The sequence below is a fragment of the Gracilinanus agilis genome, chromosome 4 (assembly GCF_016433145.1).
Source record: "Gracilinanus agilis isolate LMUSP501 chromosome 4, AgileGrace, whole genome shotgun sequence".
Lineage (NCBI taxonomy): Eukaryota > Metazoa > Chordata > Mammalia > Didelphimorphia > Didelphidae > Gracilinanus > Gracilinanus agilis.
The window spans coordinates 275,198,010-275,221,746 of NC_058133.1; the positions used below are offsets into that span (position 1 = coordinate 275,198,010).

Sequence of the window (23,737 nt, forward strand, 5' to 3'; positions counted from 1 at the left end):
GTTCGTCACATTCATTTCTTAAGGTATAGCAATAGTCCATTTTATTCACGTATGATCTTTGTTTCTACTACTTTACTAACTCCCAACTCCAAGTACTGTTATAAATATATTTGGGACTTTTCTTTCTTTGACCTCTTCTAGCAGTGGAGTTCCTGAGTTAATGAGTATATGCATTTCATTCAGTTGGTTAGGGGAGAAAACACCATAATTCCAAATTACTTTCCAGAATGGTTGAACCAATTCATAGTTCCAGGAACAATGTATTAGTGTACATGACTTCCCATAGATCTTCAATATTGACTTATTTCCATCTTTTATCATTTTTACCAATTTATATGCTCATTTTCAGTGGTGCTTTTCAGCACGATATATTTTCCTTACTTATCTGTCAATTTTTTTTTTGCTTTAAATTCAGCATCATCAGCTATCATCAATATAACTGTGAATTTATTTTTTTTTACTTAGACATAGCATGTGATTTTTTTTGGTGGCAATTTAAATTTGAAATCTTCACAGAGTTAGTTAATAAGATTTAGAGATAGAATAAGTCTTTGAAATTATCTAGTCAACCTCTTAATTTTTTCAGGTTTAGGAAACTATGTCTTTTGGGAAAATGAATGCTTTCTATGTAGATGCAGTATTGAATTCTATTTTAAAATCCATTCCATAATTCTTTTATTGGGAGAACTATATCCATTTATATTCAGCTGATAAATTTTATTCTATCTTTGTTGCTAGTCATTTTGTCTGAAAAGAAATAGGAACTTTCTTATTTTACTTTGCTGTTTCTAAATCAAAATTGAATCAGTGCAGTATATAGTAGATAGAGAATTAGCCCTGGAGTCAGAAAGGCCTGAATGAAATCTCATTTCTGAAACGTAATAGTTGTATGCTCTTTGTAAAGTCCCTTAATCTCTCATTGCCCTAGGCTACATTTTAAGACTACAAGTTACAAATAACTTGTTGGTCCAGGGATTTTCTTCCCCAGGAGTTCTCCATACTGACAAAGTCATAGGTCCATATTAAAAAAAAAAAGCAGCTAAACTTAATAAAAGAATACTAAATATAGTTCCTATATTTTATGCTATTAACTTTGTAACTATCTTGTTAATAGACCTTACAGATGGATGATACCTTAGGGACCATCTGGTCTAATTCTTTCCTTTTGCAGATGATTAAACTCATCTGTAAAAGAAGTACCTGAAGTACTTTACGTCTGTAAAAGAAGTACCCAGAGAGGTGAAATGACTTGCCCAGTGTCAAAGCAGTGGTAAGTAGCAGAGCTGGGATTATAATCCAAGTCTTTTCTAAATTAAGTGCTCCTTTTACTACACCATGTTTCCATTGTAATTCTCTCTAAAATTCAGCCTCATCCCCTTTGTCAAACACAGGAGTTTAACCCTGAAGCTATTTCTATCACCACCAAAGATTTTTTTGAAATTTGTTTTTCTTCCATTTGAGTTCTTTAAAATCATATTAATTTTTAAGTGTTTATTTTTTTAAAACACAAGATTTTCAGGAAAACTGATTATTTGAAGGCCAGGTTTATTTATGGCATTTTCCTCCTACTTTGTTCTTGCTTTGTGAAGAAAAATCATATGAGATCTTTTTATGATAAGTAATCTCTTTCTTCCTTCTGACAGCTTGAAAGATTTTTTTCTTTGTCATTGTAGTTTTGAAGTTTGACGGTGATGTGCCTGGGTGAGTTGAATTTTGAGTTTCTCCTTGGGTTCTGTCAATTCTTTCTATTTTCAGAATATTACTTGTTTTAGTAGTTCTGAAATTTTGGGGGGTATAATTTCTTAAAAGAAAATAATCAAATTTTTTCCCCTTTGTTATTTTATGTGACCTCAATAATTCTGAGGCTTCCATTTTTTTATTCTGTCCTTCAAGATCTTCATTGCATCAGACCTTCCTCATCTTTCTGGTTAAATTATTTCAGAGCCTTGTTTTTCTGTTTCAGCGGCATTTTATGCCATTTCGTCTTCTACTGTATTGCTTCTTTTGTTTGCCATTGTTGATAATTGTCAAATTCTCTGTACGTTCTCTCTAGTGCTGAGTTGTATCATCATTTCTTACTCAGATATTTTAGCAACATCAATTATTTTATTTCTCATAAAATTTTTGCTGATTTCACATTTTGAATGTATTTTTATCTAATTAATTGTATACTTTGGTGTTTCTTGTATTTTAATGTTGCTACTCTTTCAATATTAAAATTTTAACTTTTTATTTCCAGTGACAGATATATGTACTCAGTTATGAATAAGGGTATAACTAATGAAAATAAGAAAATGGAGCATGCAAGCTGAAACAAACAAAAAGTGTGAATAATTTTATTTATATGTATTTCTCTCTAGCTTCCAATACTTACTGATCATTAACTTCATCTCTAAAAGATGTGCATATTAACTTTAGTATAGGAATGCCCACATTGTTTTTATTTTCTGATTCCTTTTTGACCTTTACTAACACACACACACACACACACATATATTGCAATAATTTGTTGCTGTTATTGAGGTTATTCATTACATGGTGGTAATCAAAATGTAGGTTTCTCTTTTGGTTCTGCTTTCTTTACTCTTGATACTACATCTGATTTTATTTTCATGTGATTCACTCCATAATGATTTTTTTTTTTTAGTTCTCTGCCATTGTATTTTTTAATGGGTTAAATTTTCCATGTGAGATTGTCTAGCAACTTTTTTTTTTAATATTGCTGCAGTTTTTTAGGACGTTCATGAGGTACCAGGTAACTATGCAACCTCCCACTCTTTCATCTTCCTTAAAGTCCCTATTGTTTCTTCCTTCACAATTATTCACAATCATTCAATCCAGTGGCCTCATGTTGAATTGGTGGTAGGTAGACCGTGTTCTAGAATGTGGCTGCTTGTGATTCTGTGCAGAAAACTGTCTGAGTTTCTCATTCTACAATTTCAAATATTAGCTGCCCACAACATGCAGCTGTAAATTGAAGAAGTTAACTTGATTGTTCCCTGATTGATTCCTCTGATTGAATCAGGGAACAATTTGCTGGTATGGATTGTTTTAAAATTTTAATTTTATTTTTCAGTTAGCCTAGCTAATTTATTATTAACACAAAGCAATTTGGACCTTTATTGAAAGCTTTTTTCTCAAGTCTCCCACAAGTACAAAACAGACTTGTATTTAAAATGCTAAGATACTTAGTCTAAATCTCCTCATTTTACAGATAGGAAACCCAGGTCCAAAAAGTTAAATGACATCATAAGATACCATAGGAAGAAATGAAAGATTTGGGATTTAAATCAGATCTAGAACTTTTCCTATAAAATGACAATATCTCAGGATATGCAGAGATTTTGCTTTTCCTGGGACCAGCCAATAGAGGAGAGCCTCTTGTCCTTTTTTGCCATTAAATATTAGGCTCATTACCATCCATTACTATTATGTCATGTTGCTGACACTTTTCGGTCTTGGACTAGTCTCCTAAAATTGATATTTTGGTACTTAATAGCAATTCTAGGCATAATCTGGTAATATTCCTCAAATGTATCGACAGTTGATTTTTTTTGCTTTTTCAAGTATGATTTCCCATAGTTTAAATGACCATGAACTAGTGGATCATGTGGCCTGGGCATGAGGTAGATACTAGTTTGAGAACTTGGGACAGCAGACATTTCTTGTAAATGTAGATATTCTAAAGAGGTCCTGTGTTCTAAAGCAGTGGTTCCCAAACTTTTTTGGCCTATTGCCCCCTTTCCAGAATTGCTATTAAAATTAAAAAAAATATTACTTAGCCCCCTGGAAATTAATTTTTTTTAAATTTTAATAGCAATTAATAGGAAAGATAAATGCACCTGTGGCCATCACCGCCTCCCTGGATCGCTGCAGCACCCACCAAGGGGCGGTAGCGCCCACTTTGGTAATCACTGTTCTAAAGGATGATGGTCTAGAGGTGGTGAAATGAGTTGTAAGGGACTGAGGAGGTTTTCTAATGTCTTCTACATTTCTGACAAGTTATCATTCAGCCTGTAAATGAAGATCTCCAGCAAGTTGGGAGCTTGTTATCTTATCAAGCAGTCCATTCTAATTTTAGAATCCTAGTTTTAGAGCTGGAAGGGACATTAAAATCTATGAAGTTTCAAATCCTTATTTTACAGATGAGGAAACTAAGGTGAGAAAGGTTAAGTGACTTGTTCAGAGATGCATGAGTAGTAAGTAGCCTAGCTAGAATATTTAACCCCAGTCTTTTGTCTTCTGTCTCTAAATCCAACATATTTTCACCATTTCATACTGCCCTTTCCCTGACTTTTCATACTTTGGCACTGGTTCTACTCTTTGGAGCCAAGCAGAACAACTATCATCCTTTTTCCACCTGAGAGACTGTTAAATATTTGAAAGTAGCTATCATCTCCTCCCTTTGGCTTCACCTTTCCAGATTAAACATCCCTAGAACTTTAATCAGTCATCATAGCATAGTTCTGAGTCTCCTCATTATACTTGCCCCTCGACTCTGGATCTGCTCCAATTTGTCACTACCCTTCTAAAATGTAGCTCCCAGAGCACACAACAGATTGCTTGCTAGTTAATTCTTCTGCTCTTCTAATCAAATCCCTACTCCATTCTCTAAAAACTTATCCAAAGTTTTCTTCTGTCTTCTAACTGTATCCCTATTCTCTACAGATATTACAGGATTATTAAATTGTGAGCTACTTGAAGGAATGGACTTTTTTTTTTTTGCCTTTTTCCAAATCCTTAATGCTTGACATAAGGCCCGGCACACACAATAATAAATGTATGTAGTTTTGTTTTTGTTTTGTTTTTTTCATTTAGCTTGTAGAATTCTTACTTATCTCAACAAACTTCAGTCCTTAAAACTTAATGTAATTTATGCTGTTCTCCTCTTAGGTTACAGGAAGAAGTAACATACTTCTTCCTTGCTAAATGCAAAGTTTGAACCCCATCCCTTTATTCCTACTCTATGACTTTGCTTTAGCAGATATCCCCCTACCTTACATTACTCTCTTTTTTACCAACTTCTTTCTTTTTTCCTCTAAACAAGTTCAGGTCTTCCTAATACTTAAAAAAAAAAAAATTGGGGGGGGAGGGGGTGGCCTTCCATTTCATTCAGTTATTATTTCATCTTTCTCTTTCCTTTTACTACCAAAATTCTTGAAAAAGGAAGAATTGATCCTCTATATTTGTGTACTTACTCTCTCCACTCACCCTGACTCCTCTTTTCCCCCTAATATATTGAAATTGATCTTTCAGAAGATATTTATAATAACCTAAACACCAAGTTGGTTTTCTGTTCTCATTCTCTTTGACCTCCTTGCAGCATGTGATGCTGTGGACTACCTACTACACTTTGGCCACTCTTTCTTCATTTGGGTTCAGAGATATTACACTTCCTGCCTCTTTCTCTACCTGTCTTACTCTTTTTTCTCTATATCCTTTGCTAGCTCTTCATCTTTTAAATTCTTTGAAGTAGGAAAGATATTCTCCATTATTGTATACTTACCCCTATATTCTTTTCAAAGAAATCTCATTCACTTTCATGACTTCAGTTTTCACCCTCATATAAATCATTCCCAAATCCATACCTCTAGCTCTGACTTCTCTTTTCAGCTTTTCATATTTCTAAACATATGGGACAACTCTACCTTCTTCTTTCTATAGCAAATTCTTCATCATCATGGACAGTGAAACTACCATACCACTATCTTTTCAAACTAAAAATGCCCTAAACTTTCTTCTGAATGCCCATTTTTATCATTATTCATGTAGTATTTAGTATTTCGAACTTTGATTTGACTTTTTCCTTTATTCTTTTCCATTTCTTAGCTGTTCAGTTTCTAAGTCCTACTGATTTTGTTATTGCAATATATCTCATCTTCTGTATTTCATCTCTGTTTACATAGCCACCACATTTGAAGAGGCTTATAATCTAGACTCTTGCAATACCATCCTAATAGGTCTTCCAATCAGTCCATTATACTGCTACCAGGCTAATCTTTCTTTATGAATCTTTTACTCAGATTTTTCTATTCAGGTCTTTTATGCTGAAACATTTAGTGGCTTTCTGTTATCCATCAAGTAAAGTTCAAATACCTTACCTGGCGCTGAAGGCTCCATTTTTTTAAAAACTATATTCACTTTTTGAGCCTTATATCTTATAGTTTACTACCGTATGTATTACATTTCAGACAAGGTGAACTATTTTGTTTCCTGAATATGTCTTGAGATTTCCAAACTTTTTAACTTGGTCAATGACTCTGTGATAATATTCAAGAACTTTATGCATATAGCAGCACACTGTCATCTACAAACAGAAATAACTGCAGGACCTCTACTTCTATTGAGAGTTCTTCTTCCATTTGGACCCTGTAGTGAACATCCTTAATGACAATGACAAAACACCTTTAGTGAAACTCTTCCCTCTTTTATGCCTCACTTAATAATAATATAGTCATCGGAGTAAGTTATCTCTGTTGCATATCTTTCATTTTGTATGATTTTATTATAGGCATGAGGCATGTTGAAGAAGAGACTTGAGGGCAACTTTTTACTCTACTAAATTAAATGCTTTTTGTGGTCAATAAGCACAATGGAAATTTTTTTTTTCTCCATAGCACTTGTCAATTTTATAGCTATAAAGATGTGGTCTTTTATAGAATATCATTTACAAAAGTTCTTATAATTCTAGCAAGGATGTTCTCTCTCTTTCTCGCTGTCTCTCTCTGTCTGTCTGTCTCTCTCTCTCTCTGTATGTGTGTGTGTGTGCACATGGGTGTTTTTATTTGTAGGTTATTCTCACAGAAATTTTCTAGAAATATAAAAGTAGGCAGATAATTTTATTGATACTGACTTTTTCTTAGTCATTTCTTTTGGAGGAGATTTACAAGGTCTGAGATGTAGCCTATACCATTGATGTCCTCCTTTTTTTTCATATATCTTACAAATTAATCCTTCAGTGGCCTCAAAATTGTCTTGACAGCATAGATCTCTTCTTGTGTACACTTGGCCTGGCCCAACTAACTTTTCCTCTTTATTTTCTTTCATGGCATTTCTACTTCTTTATAGCTCATCTGGGACTTTTTGAGTCCAAATATGGTAGGTTCACTGTCCTTGATGATGAAGAATTTACTATAAAAATCATTTCAGATCTTTCCCCTTTTTTGTCTGTTGTCTTTCCGATTTCATTTTTAAATGCCTTCAGGATAAATTATGGATCTCTCACTGAACTTTCTTTAAACTTATTTTGTCCACCATTGCTTCTTATTGTTTTATGAAGTAATAAATCATTATCTTCCATTATCCTTCTCTGTAAGATTTCTAAAATGAATTTATATTTTAAACTGCTGCTGTAATTGGTTGACATTTCTCAGCTTGGTTCAAACTCTCATCTCATGTTTGCCGGCTGAGATGATTTCTAAATTCTTTTGATATCCTCACAAGGGCAAATTAGTTTTGTCCATTAAACTTTAGGAAAATGTAATAAGTGTTGATGTCCCTTTCCTTCATTATGCATTTGGTGGTTCTTATTGACTGGAATGTAATTATACTACTCTTTCCCCAATTTTCTTGGGTTTCTGAACCATTTTATTTTTACAATCTAAAAAGTGTTTTCATTGATGAAGATAACAAAAGGAATAATAAGGGTTAAGCATTTCTTCTTTCTTTTCATAGTTTTTTTATTATTTGGTTCTTAACCTTTCTTTGGTTTTCCTCTTACTCTCAATATAGCTTTAAAAAAAAATTTAAAACCCTTTACTTTCTGACTTAGAATCAAAATGTGTATGGTTTTAAGGCAGAATAGTAGTAAGGGCTAGGCAATGGGGGTTGAGTGACTTGCCCAGGGTCATACAGCTAGGAAGTATCTGAGGCCAGATTTGAACCTAGGATTCTGCCTCTGAGTGTGGCTCTCTACCTGCCCCCTCAATATAGCTTTAAAAAAACATTTTGTCAAACTTAGCATTTATCACAAGTATAAATCAGTTTGACTTTTAGTCTTACTGGCTTTATTCTTATTCAGCCATGCCACATTTTCGTTTTCATCCTGTTACTTGTCTGTGTTTTCTTTTGTTTAAAACCTTTGGTTAGTTGATAAACTCAATATATGCCTGCCCTTTTTATCAGCTTCTCCCCTTTTCTTTTTCATCAGAATCATCTATGTTTGTGATATTAGAATATACTTTTTCGTGGGCCTCCTATTCTTCAGGAGCTTTTTTCCTTCAGAACCCATTCAGAGTTTTCAGGGAGTTCTTTGATTCTTAAATTATCTTTTCTTAACCTATTTTCTAGGTTAATTGTTTTTGATATTAGATAGCTTGTATTTTCTTCCATTTTTTCCAGTGCTTTGATTATATTCTAATATTTCTTATCTCATGGAGTCATTGATTTGTTTGGTTCACTTTAGTTTTCAGGGAAACCATACCTTGAGTAAGGTTTACTACTTGAAATCTTATAAGCTATTTATTGTCTTTAAAATATACTTGCTCCTTTAGTCAGCTTGCCTTTTTCTCTCTTGTCAGTTATGTTTTGTGATATTAGAATACATTTTTGAGTGCCTCCTATTTGTTCATGAGCTATTTTCCTTCAAGCTCATGGTATATTACCTGCCCATTCCTAAACTGTTTGCCATCTGCCCTTCCAAAATGTAAGGAAAATTTCTAGCCTTTTGTTTACTGTTTTTTTTCACCCTTTTTATTTGTTTTTTTTTAATTTGTTTCACCCTTTAAAAATTTTTGAACTTGGCCTCAGACACTTCCCAGCTGTGTGACCCTGGGCAAGTCACTTGACCCCCATTGCCTACCCTTACCACTCTTCTGCCTTGGAGCCAATACACAGTATATTGACTTCAAGATGGAAGGTAAGGGTTTAAAAAAAAAAATTTTTTTAACTTAACCAAAAAGCGTTTTCACTCATAGCAAAACACAAGAAGAATTTTCTCTATGAAACTGTTAATGTTCATTCTGAACTGCTTGCTTTTTAAAGTACATAATAAATTCTATGTTATTTTAAAACTATCTTAGTTGTTTTTGCTTTCTTCTGAACTTCCTTTCTCTTCTGTGAATTAAAAAAAAGTTTTATTGAAGATCTTGTAGGGGCTAACTCTCTCAACATATTCCCAGGCCATTCTTCCAATTAAAAGAGAGAAATAAAGAAAAGTAAATCAAATTCTTACAGAAAATAAGCATTATATTGCCATATCACAATTTATTCACCCATTCCCCAATTAATTAAAAGGTCATTTGATTCACCCTGTTAAATTCTAGTTTCCTTTTTTATCTTTTCCTATTGTCTCAGAATCAAGAAGTTTTGTTTTGCTTGTAACTATTACCTCTTTTGTATTGTTTCTATTTTTTAATCTCCTCATTCTCCATATTCCTACTTCTTTACTTGTTGAATTTAATGTATTTCCATACCAAATTCTTCTTATTATGTTCTTTTCAGGTAAGATTGAAGTTCATTTCTTGCTTATTCCCCCAACTTCTCCATATTCATATAATCTTCTTATACAAATATCTGCCCCTTTCTCCTCCTACTAACTACTAGTATTTTCATATTTCTTTTGCCTTTCCTTTTACTCTAAGATTAAAATTAATATCCAATAACTCCAAGTATTATATTTTATAAGATTTATTAATAATCACTTGAAGCAGAAGAAATAAAAGGACAAAAGTAAAAACCTGAGTAAAAACCCATGTGAAAAAGCCTGGGACTCACCCCACCCCCACAAACCATGATCAGGGGAAAAGAGAGCTCAAGGTTGGAGCTACATAAAACTTATATCTTCCCTCCGTTAGTATGTTAGTAGGTAATGTGAGAAGGAACACAGGAAGCTGGGATTTTGAGTCCTGGGGAGCAAATCCTCATTACACAATACCTTCTTTAGAGCCTTTCTAGGTTTCTCTGGATTCTTGTGTTTGAATTTAGAATTCCTACTAACTCCTTCCTACTTTTGTAATATCTTTAGATTTATAATAATTTTTCATATTGTTTCTTGATTTACTAATTTCCCCAGCTTAAGTTTCTCAATTGAGGCCTTGTACTAGGGCCAGGCTCTGCCTCTAATTTGCTTTTGTGTGGGAATACTCTTGATTTCTTGAGTTCCCTTACTTTCAGTTTTTGGGGCTGGCTCCATCTGGATCTTTGAGATTTAGACTGCAATCTCAGGATAGCTGGTAGGGACCCCAGAACTCTTCGGTACCTCTTGCTGTGGTATGCCTCCTTTCCAATTCTCTTTGGGCTTCTGCCTTGACCTCTTCTACAGTTCTGGGGTGGAAGAAATCACTGTAGTTTCTCATTGGATTTCTTCATCATTATATGTTGCCATATGAACTTTAGGATTTTGCTTTAGTAGGTTTATGGAAGCTGTACCATTAACTTTGTATTCAGGCAACCATCTTGGCTAGAAGTAGAAACTTGGCATTTTTCTCTGTCTGTTAGGCAATCTAAGATTCTGAGGTCAGTCCTTTCCAGGGTTCCATTCATTTCTGATAAAGCTAATATTCTCTTCTCATTGGTTTAAGTTGGGTCCAAAATAGCCTTCTGAATGGTGAAATTGATAGCAAGGTTTTAGATTGGATAGAAAAGAAAGGATGAATGTAGGAAGATCAATTAAGAAGCTATTGCAGTATGTAGTCTAGGAGAATAGTGAAGGGAGTCTAACTTAAAATTTCAGTTTCAGATATCCTGAGTTTGATATGCTTATGAATTGTTGAAGTAAAGATGTTTGGTAAGCAACTGGTAATGTAGGTCTAGAATTTAAAAGTGGCAAAAGCTGGATATGTGAATATATGAGTTATTCACAAAGAGATGATAGCTGAACAAAGAAGTACAGATGAGATTTTCAAGTGAGAGCTTAGAGAGAGAAATGAAGGCCAGGACAGAGATCTGGGGCAGACACACATGCAATAGATCATAAACAATGAACCTGCAAAGGAGACTGAGAAGGATTGGGCAAGCAGGAGAACTAGAATGTAGAAAGAGAAACGTGAAAGTAGTAGTAAAATGCATGCCCAGAAGGAGAATGTTCAATAAGTTTATGAGACAGATCAAAGTCAGGGTATAGTGATGATGGGGAACCTCAATTATCCATATATCCTTGAAATATCTGCTTAAGGAGCTGAGAAATCCACCCCCCACCCCCCCGGGTTATACATGTATTATGTAAAACATGCTTCCATATTGGTCACTGTTGTAAAATAATATTCATATAAAACCAAAACCTCTAAATAAAACCATTAAATAAACTAGTATAAAAAAATTGTATGCCTTGATCTGCATCTGACTTCAACAGTTCTTTCTCTGGAGGTGGACAGCATTCTTTGTCATTAGTCCCTCGGAAATGTCCTGGATCATTGTATTGCTGTTAGTAGCAAAATCTATCATATTTGATTGTTCCGCAATATTGCAGTTACTGTGTATAATGTTCTCCTGTTTCTGCATCACTTCATATAGGTCTTTCCAACTCTTTCTGAAATCGTCCTGTTCATCATTCCTTATAGCACAGTAGTATTCCATCATCATTGTCTACTACAATTTGTTCAGGCATTCCCCAATTTGAGGGACATCCCTTTCATAAAGCCCATTTCTAGCCATGTCTCTCCCCTATTTAAGAAGCACCAGTAGCTTCCTCCCTAAAGTTGTTTTAAAGAGGAGATACACATCCCATTGTTTAACATTCACATCCCTCTCCAGCCTATCTTGATTTCACATTATTTTCACATGTATATGTTTATACCTCTTCCTAGATTGTCAGTATGATTTGTAGGATTACTAAAGTGTTCTGTTCAGGGAAGGACTTAAAAAAATATTTTTTAAAATCCTAGATGAAATGGGTGTCCTTTTGGCAACTTGGGTTACAATATGTGAGGTTGTTCCAAAGATTATTTTGGTTGAAACCTGTGATATCAATTCTATTTACCTATTGCTATGTATTTCAATAGCAACTTTGCTTAACTTTTGATAAGGGGAGGAGGTAACAGCCAAAACACTTGTAATTGATGGATTATGTTTAAAGTTTATTTCCTTGTTACTAAAGAAAACAATTTTTTTTGACTCTAGAAAAAGTTATTTTAATCATAATATTGATATAAGTAATCCTTGGGTATATTTTTAAACAAGTATAGTAGTTGCAGTAGACTAGGAGGACAATTTGAAGTGATATTTAGTGTTCACAGTTGATATGTGATTTAGAGCTATAATTTGATATGGCAGTACTTAATTAAGTCGAGTGGGTTGGCAGGAAAGGAGAGGTGAAACTCAAGGTTTTCTATGTATAGTTAAATTAGTAACCTCATTCTCTAAACATTTCTTACCAGGCAATGATAGCATTATACAAAGCATCCTTCTTGTGGAGAATTTTCTAAGATTTTTGTTTTGGAAATTTTAAAAACAAAATACTTATTCTCCCCAGTTTCAGTAGCTCATGCCTAGCAACAAGGAGAACGGAAGTTTTTATCTTTATTTATTTGTTTGTTTTTGTTTGATAGTTTAAAACACCTATTTGGAGGAGTTTACCATACTGGGTAATATAGGATTGGTGCTTTCTGTTTCTTGCTCTTGTGAAATTTTCAATTGCTTATATCTTTGCAGGAGATTTTCTTTTTAGATCTACCCCATTTCTGTGGTACTCTGCCCCCAAGTACCAGCATACTGTTGTAAAACTAGAATTTAAGGGTCATGGTTTTTAAATATTCTTAAATTTATTCTATCTCTAGTGTATACTTGTGCCCAAATTGGGAAAATAGTCAGGGAGAACTGACCAAATTCTCCAGGTTGTTTAATGTTCCAAACTAGTCTTTATATTTTAAGTTTTGTATTGATATGCAATCATTTTCAGGTTAGACCACCAGCATTAGTGATATGATATGATTTTGTTAAGTAATTGCCCATTTCTAGATGGCAAGGAAGATAAAAAGTCCTAAAAAAAGGATTTTTAATTTTTTTTTTTTTTTTTTTTTAGTATGAGGGACAGTCTGGTGAATCCTTTGGACTCCTCAAAATATTGTTGTTAAATTTGTTAAATAAATATGTAGGATTACAAAGGAAACCGATTATATTTCAAATAAAGATATAATTTTCTGTCTATCCAATTTTAAGAATCCCATGAAATTTATTCATTAATTCCAACCTTCCCTTCTCTGTCACAAATCTTAGTAAGGAGGAGTCACTTCTCCCCAAGGCTCCCATCATTTTTATTTTAAAAAAAAAAACAGTTTCCCTCTAACAGTGAAAATCAGAACCTAAAAAGAATTTCCCCTTTGTTAATTCCTTTACCTTTAGAAGGATGAAATTATCACTAACAAAAGTCATTAGGCATTTTTTGGACTCTAGGTTAAGAAAAATCCTGTCCTAAAATTTTTCATGGAATCCTTTGATATAAAGCTTTGTTTGGCAGCTAAACCAAGCTTAACTATTTTTTAAAATAGATCTTTATTGAATCCTCTACATTTGCTGCTGCATTCCTTGTTACCCCCTCCCAAAAAGCCAACTCATAACAAAGAATTTAAAAAGTAAAAGTTCAGCAAAACTAATCAACATTTTGATAAAAGCTTACAAATGCAGCATTCTACAGATACAGACCTCACTTCTGCAAAGGAGTGAAGGAGATGGTATCATTTATCTCTTAATAACCCAGCTTGGTCATTTTAATTTCATAGTAATTAAGTTTAAGAGGTTTGGTTCTTCCCAATTGCTTTGTTAGATATTGTTTTCCCACTTGTCCTAACTGCACATTGGTTATAAATACTTCTCTATTTCTATATTCATCATGTTCATCATTTCTTAAAACACAGTATTTCCCACTACATGTATGTGCCACCATTTTATTCATTCATTCCCTAATCTTTGGGCATTTGCTTTGTTTATAGTTTTATGATTCCACAAAAAGTGAGGCTATAAATATTTTCATGGATGTGGGACATTTTGTTATTGATCTATTGGGTGGTCTGTCCAGTACTAGAATTTCTTTGTCAAAGAATATAGACCTTTTAATCACTTTTCTTTAGTTAATTCCAAATTGAAAAGGCTTAACAGTTGATAGGATGTCTGAATTTTAATAACTTCAAACAATCCTTTCTGTATAAGTGACCCAATACTACAATGAAGAAAAATCCCAAGACTTTGAGTACTGTATTTCAAATGTAGACATTGTGTTAGGATGGTGGTTTAATTTCATCTCCAATGAATTGCTTTCATAGTCCTTTTCTCTAAATACTTCTGGATGTTTGTTCAACCAAATGGACAAATGAAAGAATGGTTAAACTTTGATGATGAAGCAAGTTAGAAATGTATTTAGGAAAATACTTTGCCATGATCATTTTTTCTTACTAAAGCCAACCAATCAGCAAGGGTTGCTCCCTGATTTTTCATTATGGGGGAATATTCTTTAGGGAAATCCTGCAATCCAAAGTCTATGCTGGAAAAGTAGCCATTAAATCAAAATTAATCTGGTTTCAACTTCTTAAAAGGTTTGGGGTGATCTAACAAAAATTATACGGGTTTTTTTAGAAGCACTTCTAAATGAAAGCCCTTACAATTGTCTTTGCACTAGGATAAATGAGTTAGCTTTTTATGTTATTTGAAATTGACTTAGGGATATGACTTCAGTTACAGGTTTGGGGCCAGAATTCCCTCATTTATAATTTAGAAATCTTTTGGCATCCTGACTGTTTATAGGATTCTCATTTGAAAATATTACATTGTTAAAAACTTAATTTTGTAAATTATCCTTAATTTTTTTCTTCTTTAATTTTACAGAGACTGTGCTGTTGATCCAACTTGTGTTTTATGCATGGAGTGCTTTTTGGGAAGTATTCACAGAGAGCATCGATATAGGGTTAGTAATGTCTATAGTATATAGTATGTTGATGTATTACTGTATTTTCTCCAATGGTAAGATTAAATGATTAATATAAGATTTAAGTTAACAGAAAGATATTAAGTAAGCTCCTTAAAGGACATGACACTACTAGTGAAGAGGTGAGTTTAAGGAAAAAACTAGATGCTAGACCTTGATGAAGAGATGGTTCAAAAATTAGTTTAATCAAAGACAAATATCAAATAGGGTTGTTAACCACATTTTAAAAACTTCTCTATTTTGTATTCTTTATGTTTGTTTTATGTTCATTATTTTTAATCATTGCTGTAACTTCATTGGGTGGATTATTAGTAAATTATAGAAAAGAGTACAATGGTCAGGAGTGAGGAAAAGAAAGAGAAGGAAAGAAATAACCAAAAGTGACAAAAATTATCATTAAAGTAAAAAAAAAGTCTTCTGCTACCTGTGACGGGAGGGTTTCATCTCTTTGCTTCCATCTGTCTCCTTTAAAATTCTAGTATTTTAATGTTAAGAATCCTGTCAAGTTAGGGGAATGCTCAGTTGCAGAGAGTGGGACCCATTAGCAGTTTTGCTTATGGTTGTTGCTACAAATAATTAGGACTTTTAAAAATTCAAAATATATGTTGCTTTGGCATTGGTTGTACAGATAAAAAGTAGATATTTGCTAACCTTAATGCCTTTTTCTGATGGGTTTCTAAAAAACCAAGAACAAAGCTTTTTTTAGAGGGCAGAAGACCCAGGGTTGTTACATGAAACTTCTCCTTTTGCTCTTTAAAAAAATTAAATTTTATTGATATCTTTTGTTGTAATATTACAGTCATTTTTGGTATATTTCATCACCTCCCCTAGCTCCTCATAAATTGAACTCTTCTTTCTAACAAAGAAAAATAGGAAAGCCAAGATGTCTGATACAAACCATGTTTAGGAATGTCCACAAGATTCTGCCTCCATTGTCCCTTTTCAATATCTATTCTCTAGGACTCTTATTGGTTTTTCAGATCCTCAGTTTGTCTTTCTTTTAGTGATTTTTTTTGTTTACATTGTATAAGGATGATATTAGAAAATAAGTATTGTTTTATTAGTTTAAAGATAAAAAGCAGAGAAGCTGGCTTGAGGAAGAAGTGGAGTTTCAAATAGAGCTGAGAGAGTGTGTTAATTTCAACTGGTGGCAGTTATAACCGTTTTTCTATGACAGTTTCACTGGCTGGGTGTGGCATTCCAAGAGTGGCTTCTGGCAGTTGACAGAGCCACATGCAGCTACTTTCTCTCTCAGGGCTAGAGAAGGCAACATCTTTGCTTCTCTTCTGTCTCTGTCTGGATGAAAAGGTTTGAAGGAGTGGAGTGTTTTCTTTTCCAACTTGGGAAACACTATTCATTTATCTGTTACTGTCTATAGATTGGTTAAACTGTGAAGAGACCAAACAAAACCTGGTCTTTGGTTTGGACTCAGAGTCTGTTAAGTCTCAGAGTCCCAACTTGCTTCTTGTGGAGACTCAACTAGCTAGCCTTGGTTATCTTTATAACTTAAAAGTGAAGTTAAGAGTTAAGTGGTTAGGTTTATTTAGACTAGTATAAATTTGGTTAGTTAGATCAGGGAGGATTAGCATAGCCTGTGAACCACAAGAGAAGCGGTTCCTTGCGGAACCTGAGAGTTTATTTGGGTAGAGTAAGAATCTCATAGAATTAGAAATCCTTTTTCTCATATATACATATATATATGCATATATATATATATAATTTATTTTTCATAAACAAGAGTCTCTTTAGTGTTCCTTGTGCCTTGCATTGTTCACCCTAATTTTATTTTTACAGTTTGGCAAGCTACAAAGTATGAGGAACCTAAAAATTCTGATTTTAAGGGTCCAGCTGTCAACTTGGGCAGTTGGAGCTGTTATCTCAGCAAGGGGTCTGTTGAAGTGGCTAGAGTTGACAGTTTCACTATGAACTATAATAACAGTGAACTGAACTCTAGGTTGCTAAAAACTCATCTCCCAGTCAACTTGATGCAAAGACTCCGCAGTCTCAGAAAACCTGGTGAATTAACTACATAAAATCACCATGAAATTTTTTCTGTTACCTATGACTTCTCTCATTTTTACTATTATACCAGAATATATACAGAATTTACTGGCCTATGACTTCCTAATGCCACTACTCTCATTGACACTGTTACAACTAATCTCGTATGTCCCTGTGGTACTATTGTTTTTCATGTGCTTTTACATGATGATCAAATCTTTGGCATTGGTGTTTAAATATTTAAAAGCAAGCATCAAACAAGATACTGCAAAGAATGATCTAATGTTAAAAATGAAGTATCTAGAGCAGGGGTCAGCAACCTTTTTGGCCGTGAGAGCCATAAACGCCACATTTTTTAAAATGTAATTTCTTGAGAGCCGTACAGTGCTCACAGTGCGCACTCCTGTAATAGTGCACACTCCTGTAACAGTGCGCACTCCTGTAATAGCACCTGAAAAAAAAATTGACTTTATGGCTCCTGCAGAAAGAGCCATACGTTGCCGACCCCTGATCTAGAGACTAAACTAGATAGAATGCAAACTCAATATGAGGAATTACTCAAGGCTGAAGGGACAATAGCAGAAACTAAAGAATATGATGCAACTAAATCAGATAAACCAATTAAATTAGAAATGGAAACTGAAGCATTAGAAAGCAAACCAGCTCATATGTTCCCTCTAAGAGAGGTACCCATAGTAAACCCAGAGCAGGGTATAAAGAATCTCATATGCCACAAAAGGCTTTCACAAGCTGAGAGTGACAGTTTTAAGAAAAATACTCCAAAATATGAAGAAGAGCCAATGGGAGTTGTAAGGCAGTTCAAGTGCTTAATTAAGCTTTACAACCCTTCTTATTTGGACTTTGACATCCTTATGGATGAATTATTGACAAAAAGAGAAAGACAGCAGATAATAGATGACACTAATAATAACCCTCTAATTGCTGATTGTCCAACTGAGGACCCTGGTTGAGAAGTTAACTCTCTTGCGGGGTACAAAACTTTAACTACAGCCAGGGAGGCAATAATTGAAACTATGAAACAAAATTCCAGATGTCCAGGAGCCTGGTCTGAATTTGAGCGCCTAAAGCAGGAAGTGGGAGAGATTCCCTCCACTTTCCACAATAGAATTATTGATTGTACAGAAAAATGGATTGGGTTGGATATTTTAACAGACAAAAATGAAAAATCACATTCACAGGCAGTTTGTGAAAAATGCATGCCCTGTGATCCGAAACTATTTTCGGAGTAACTGTCCAAATTGGTTTGATATGGGTCTTGATGAAATTCAGAGAATTGCTAACTATGTTTTCGAAAATGAAAAAGATAGGCACTCAGAAGAGAAAAATGATATAATTAATTACCAAAGAAATCAGAGAGCTTAAACAAAAACTAAGATCCAGTAAAGTGCAGGAAAAAACACTAGCTGCATTAAGAACTTATAAACACCCCAGAAATAACTACAACCCTAGATCAGTGATGTGCAAACTATGGCCTGCAGGCCAGATATGGCCCCCTGAAATTTTCTATCCAGCTGCCTGACATTATTCCTAATATGATGAATACAATGAGTAGGATACAATACAGTGAAACTGCGAAAGAGTTGCCTTAGAAACAGACTGACAGATGAGCATTTCCTTTCCTTTGGCCCCTTCTTTAAAAAGTCTGCCCATCACTGCCTTAAGCAATTCCCTAATCGCTATGCCCCCACATCCAGATGTAGTGATTAGGGAATTGCTTAAGCAGTGTCTAGGGCAGTGATGGGCAAACTAAGGCCTGGATCTGGCCCTCAAGGAATAGTTTGCCCATCACTGCCCCACACAATACAGATAAACATCAAGATGTTTTCTTTATGACAGACCTGGTCATCTCATGAGAGATTGCAGATTTAGGGAACAATTCTTTTGACAAAATTTCAGGGGAAGCCGAGGCAGTAGATTTAATCACTTTAATGGATTCAGGCAAAATGGATGTCTTCCTTTTAGTGATTTTTTTTTGTTTACATAGTTATCATTATGTATATTTTGAGGCTCTGCTTATTTCATTCAATTCCAGTTTGCATAGATCTCATCTTTCCTTGAATTCATCTTTATCGTAATTTTTAATTGCACAATAATATTTTATTATGTTAATTTACTATAGTTTATATAGCCATTTCCTAATTGATAGGAACCTGCTATTATGAATATTTTAATTTTCTCACTTTTCATCTATTCCCTATGACTAACAAGGTAGAAAAACAGAAATGACTGTTCTTTGCTATGCTAAGAAAACCTGCTATGTCAAGAGTTACCTCCAATTTGTTCTTACTCACTGTATTCAAGTTAATGATGTGAATAATAGGAGTTATGAAATTTTCGTGGGAGTAAGCCTGATTCTCGAGGATATTTACTACCTCTTTGTTAGAGTAAAGAAATATACATTTCTCTTTGAATCATCCTACCTTTATTAAAAGACTAGAACAAGTATGTATATAGAGTGGTAGGGTGCTGGGAGTTGGGAGGACAGTGTGGCACAGTAGAAACAGGTTTATGTCCGATGTCACAGGACTTGATTTCAAATCTTGGCTCTTAAATTTACTACTTGTATGGTCTTGGCCAACTCAGGTCTCTAATCCCTAGTTGCTAAATGAAGGGTTGAACTGTATGACCTTTAATATTCCTTCCAACTCTAAATCTGTAGTCCTACTTCTCTTGACAAATTTACAAGAGCTTCTTAGAGCTACTGATTACAGAACTGAATCTATAACCCTATTACAGCAGTATAAAAGTGAATTATGGGTAGCTTGAATTTTTCTTCATTTATTGTAATCTTTTGTGACAGCAAAGTTATTATTATGGGAGAATTTAATAAGCTTCTTCCCAGAATTTTCTATGTCTAGATACCTGTTTTTAGCTTCATTATGATATTAAAAGTAAAATTTCCTTTATTTTTACTCTTAACCTTTGGAAAATACTTCAAGGTATTTTTGCATTTTAAAATGACTAATAAGTTCAAAACCCTGTAGGTTTTTGTTGATTTTGTGCATGGTATCCATCTTTGTCCCAACTTTCCTGCCTTTTGGGAAGGAGGAGGAATAAGTCATTTAGGAAGGTAGAAAAGAAAAATTGTTAAAAGATTTCTGTAGTTGGCCATTTAATTTGAGCCAAAGTGCAATGCAGTTTAAGAATCTTTCCTTAAAAGGAAAAGCAATAAATGCTTAGTAAAACTATCTGACAGCAGAAATACCATTATCCAAGTGGCTTTTTTATTACATCTGGGTTGCCAACATCCTTGTGATTTATCCACATGAGAAAAACTTAAATAAACGATGGTGTCAGAGAACAGTCTCTGCATTTTTATAAGGTTTCCTTAATGTTTCTGAGCATGATAGACATAATAGAAATATCCAGGTCATAAAAATACAGGTCACGTATGCAAAAATGTTATCCAAAGGTTTTAAATTTTAAATGGAGCTTTTCCTGTTATAACTAGAGTGCTGTATCAAATGAAAATGCTCCATGTTCTTGGACATTTTGGCACTAAATCCTTTTAAAATGTCCATAAAATGTTAGTGACTATAAAATAGCTTATATCCTGAAATCACTTCAATTAGTCTATAATTATGTTCTTTTAATTAAAACATTAAGAAAGCATGTACAGTTTGGAAGCTACAACATTGGGAATTATATTGAAAGACATTACAAACTGTTTAATGAAGGTGCTTGAAAATAACTTCAGAGATATTTTCTGTTATGGATAGAGAGAACTATCTCACATCAAAGTAGTTTGAATTCTTTACTGCAGTTATGTACCCTTTAGGCTTTATATAAATGTGAAATATTGACCAAGTATTTTCTTGCCATTTTTCAAAAGATGACAACATCTGGAGGTGGAGGCTTCTGTGACTGTGGTGATACTGAAGCTTGGAAAGAGGGTCCTTATTGCACAAAACATGAACTGAACACATCTGAAACTGAAGAAGAAGAGGTATTTTTTCCCCCACAATAGTCTTAAGAACTGTAATTTTGTTTTTGTTTTCATAATAGAATTTATTTACATGTGTCTTAGCCCTTCCCTCCGTTCTCTATATCATAGAAGCATTGTCTGGGAGACAGATAAGTCTGTATAAATCATGTCTTTCATGTTTCCAATTTTCAGTTCATTCTTTGGAGGTAACATTCACAATTTATTCTTCAAATATTAAATGTATAATGTTCTCTTGGTTCTACTCATTTTGTTGGTTATTATCCCATGTAGTTCTTCCCAGGTTTTTTTAAAAATTAGCCTTCTCATCATTTCTTTTGGCAAAGTAGTATGTCATCACAATCATATACCATAATTTATTTAGCTATATGTTCCAAAATATTTAAAGCAGCTCCTCAATTTCCAGTTCTTTGCCATCATGCAGAAAGCTGCTATAAATATTTTGGAACATATTCTTCTTTTCCTTTTTCCCTGATCTCCTTGGAAAACAGACCCAGACATGATATTATTGGGTCTAAGGGTATACACAGTTTTATAACTCTCTGGGTGTAATTCCAGATTACTCTCCAAAATGGTTGGATCAGTTCACAGCTGTGCCACCAACAATATATTATTGTCCCCATTTTTCTATATCCCCTCCAACATGTCATTTTGCCTTTTTGTTATTTTATCCAATCTGATGGGTGTGAGATCTCAGAATTGTTTGGAGGTCATAGGTAGGTGGGTCAGTGGATAGAGAGCCAGGCCTAAAGATGAGAGGTTCTGGGTTCAAACTTGGACCCTTCCTAGCTGTTTGATCCCAGGCAAACCACCTAACTCCCACTGCCTAGCACTTACTGTTCTTCTGCCTTAGAAACAACACACAGTATTGGTTCTAAGATGGAAGGAAATAGCTTTAAAAAAAATTTGTTTTGCATTTCTCTAATCAGTACTGACTTAGGGTATTTTTTCATATACCTATATATAGCTTTGTTTTCTTCATACAAAAATTGTTTATATCTCTTGCCCTTTTATCAATTTGTGGGTGGCTCTTCTACTTATAAATTTGACAAAGTTCCCTACATATTTTAGATATGAGACCTCTATCTGAGAGGTTATTTATAAATCTTTTCCCCAAAATTTTCTGCTTTCCTTCTAATCTTGGCAACATTTGTTTTATTTCTACAAAAAATTTTCAATTTAATATACTCAAAGATTATCCATTTTACAGCTTACAATGCTTTCCAGCTCTTGTTGACTCATAAATTCCTCTCCTAACCATAAATTAGATTGGTATTATGTTCCCTGTTCTAATTTACTTATGGTATCTCCTTTTATGTCTATATCATGTATCCATTTTGTCTCATTTTAGTGAATGTGTAAGATTTTGGTTTGTGCTTAGTTTCTGCCAAGTACTTTCCAGTTGTCTCTACAATTTTTACCAAATAGTGATTTCTTGTCCCCCAAAAATCTATGCCTTTGCCAAATGCAAACTTAAAATATTTTACTACTATTCTTGCTCTTTTGTTCTTCCAAATGAATTTTGCTACTTTTTTCTAGCTCAATAAAATAACTTTTTGGTAATTTAATTGTGATGGTAATTGAATAAGTAGATTAGTTTAGGTAGGATTGACATTTTTAAGTATATTGGCTTTGCTCATCTATGAACAATTAATATTTCTCAAATTACTTTATTTGCATAAAAATGTTTTATAATTCTGTTCGTATAGTTCCTAGATTTGTTTTGGCAGGTCACTCCCAGGTATTTTATTTTATCTGTGGTTATTTTAAATGGAATATCTCTTTCTCTTCTTGTCAGACTTTGTTAGTAATATATAAAAATGATGATGATTTATGTGGCTTTATTTTATATCCTACTACTTTGCTAAAATCATTGATAGTTTCAACTAACTTTCTAATTGAATGTCTAGATATATGTCTGGGTGACATATGCCATTATGTTCTCTGAAGACAGTTGATTTTATTACCTCTTTGTCCATTCTTATTCCTTCAATTTCTTCTTTTTCTCTTAATGCTATTGCTAGTATTTCTAATACTCTGTTAAATAATATTGGTGAAAATGGGCATCCTTGTTTCACTCCTGATCTTATTGAGAAAGTTATGAAAATGACTTCACACATGAACATTACCTAGGTTGCTATTATTACAGACATAAGCAAGTTCAGAAACAGTGATTGCTAAATGTAGAAGCCTGCTGCTACAAGATCTTCTTGCATGGGTTGAGCACCTGAAGGGAAGCCAGGAACTGAGGGTGTATGGGTAGAAGGGTTGAAGATTAAGGGAGGAAGGACATGGGTAGAGAAAACAGACAAAAAGACACTGAATTCTTCAGCATCATGTTCAGCCTGTCAGCTCCTCCTCAGATGGTCAGAGAGAGAGAGGCAAACATTAGAATGGATTTTTATTGAGGTTTCAAGATATGGGAGATGTGGGATCGTCAATCAAACTGGTGGTATGATAGAAATATTAGCATCATATTGGCAATCAACAACAAAGACAAAAGAAAGGATATGAACATAATGGCATAGCCAGTGCCCAGACCAAGGGCTCATTTGAAAGTCCTTCCTCTAGAGCCCTGGCACCATCTCATTCAAATGCTGAGTGTGTCTTTGCCATTACAAAGAAGCTATAGAAATTGCATACCAGCCTTCCAGACTGTAGACTAGGGGAGAGGGTTGAGTTCCACAAAATTTGAGCCCCAATTCAATCTAAGGATTCAGAAATCAGTCATGTGAAATATTAGAAACATATCTATAAGTCTGGTCCATGAACACTTTGCTCATTAGAGTCAGCTTTTGAATACATCTTTAATATTTTCATAATTCGTTTATACCTTGAAACCTTCACTAATCTGTCTTTGGGGAAAGGCAAGTTTGGTACTTTCAGTCATGATGTTACAAGGACTTCTTTACTTCTTT

At 34.0% G+C, this 23,737-nt stretch overlaps 1 protein-coding gene across 2 annotated transcripts in view; it reads left to right on the plus strand.

Moving 5' to 3' along the window:
- UBR2 (ubiquitin protein ligase E3 component n-recognin 2) overlaps nt 1-23,737 on the plus strand; it is a 154,009-nt gene that overhangs the window by 23,355 nt on the left and 106,917 nt on the right. For both annotated transcript variants that reach the window (XM_044674615.1, XM_044674614.1), the window contains exons 3-4: nt 14,755-14,833; nt 20,709-20,822. In XM_044674615.1, the coding sequence (XP_044530550.1) occupies nt 14,755-14,833; nt 20,709-20,822 (193 nt within the window). The remainder of the gene's footprint in view (nt 1-14,754; nt 14,834-20,708; nt 20,823-23,737) is intronic.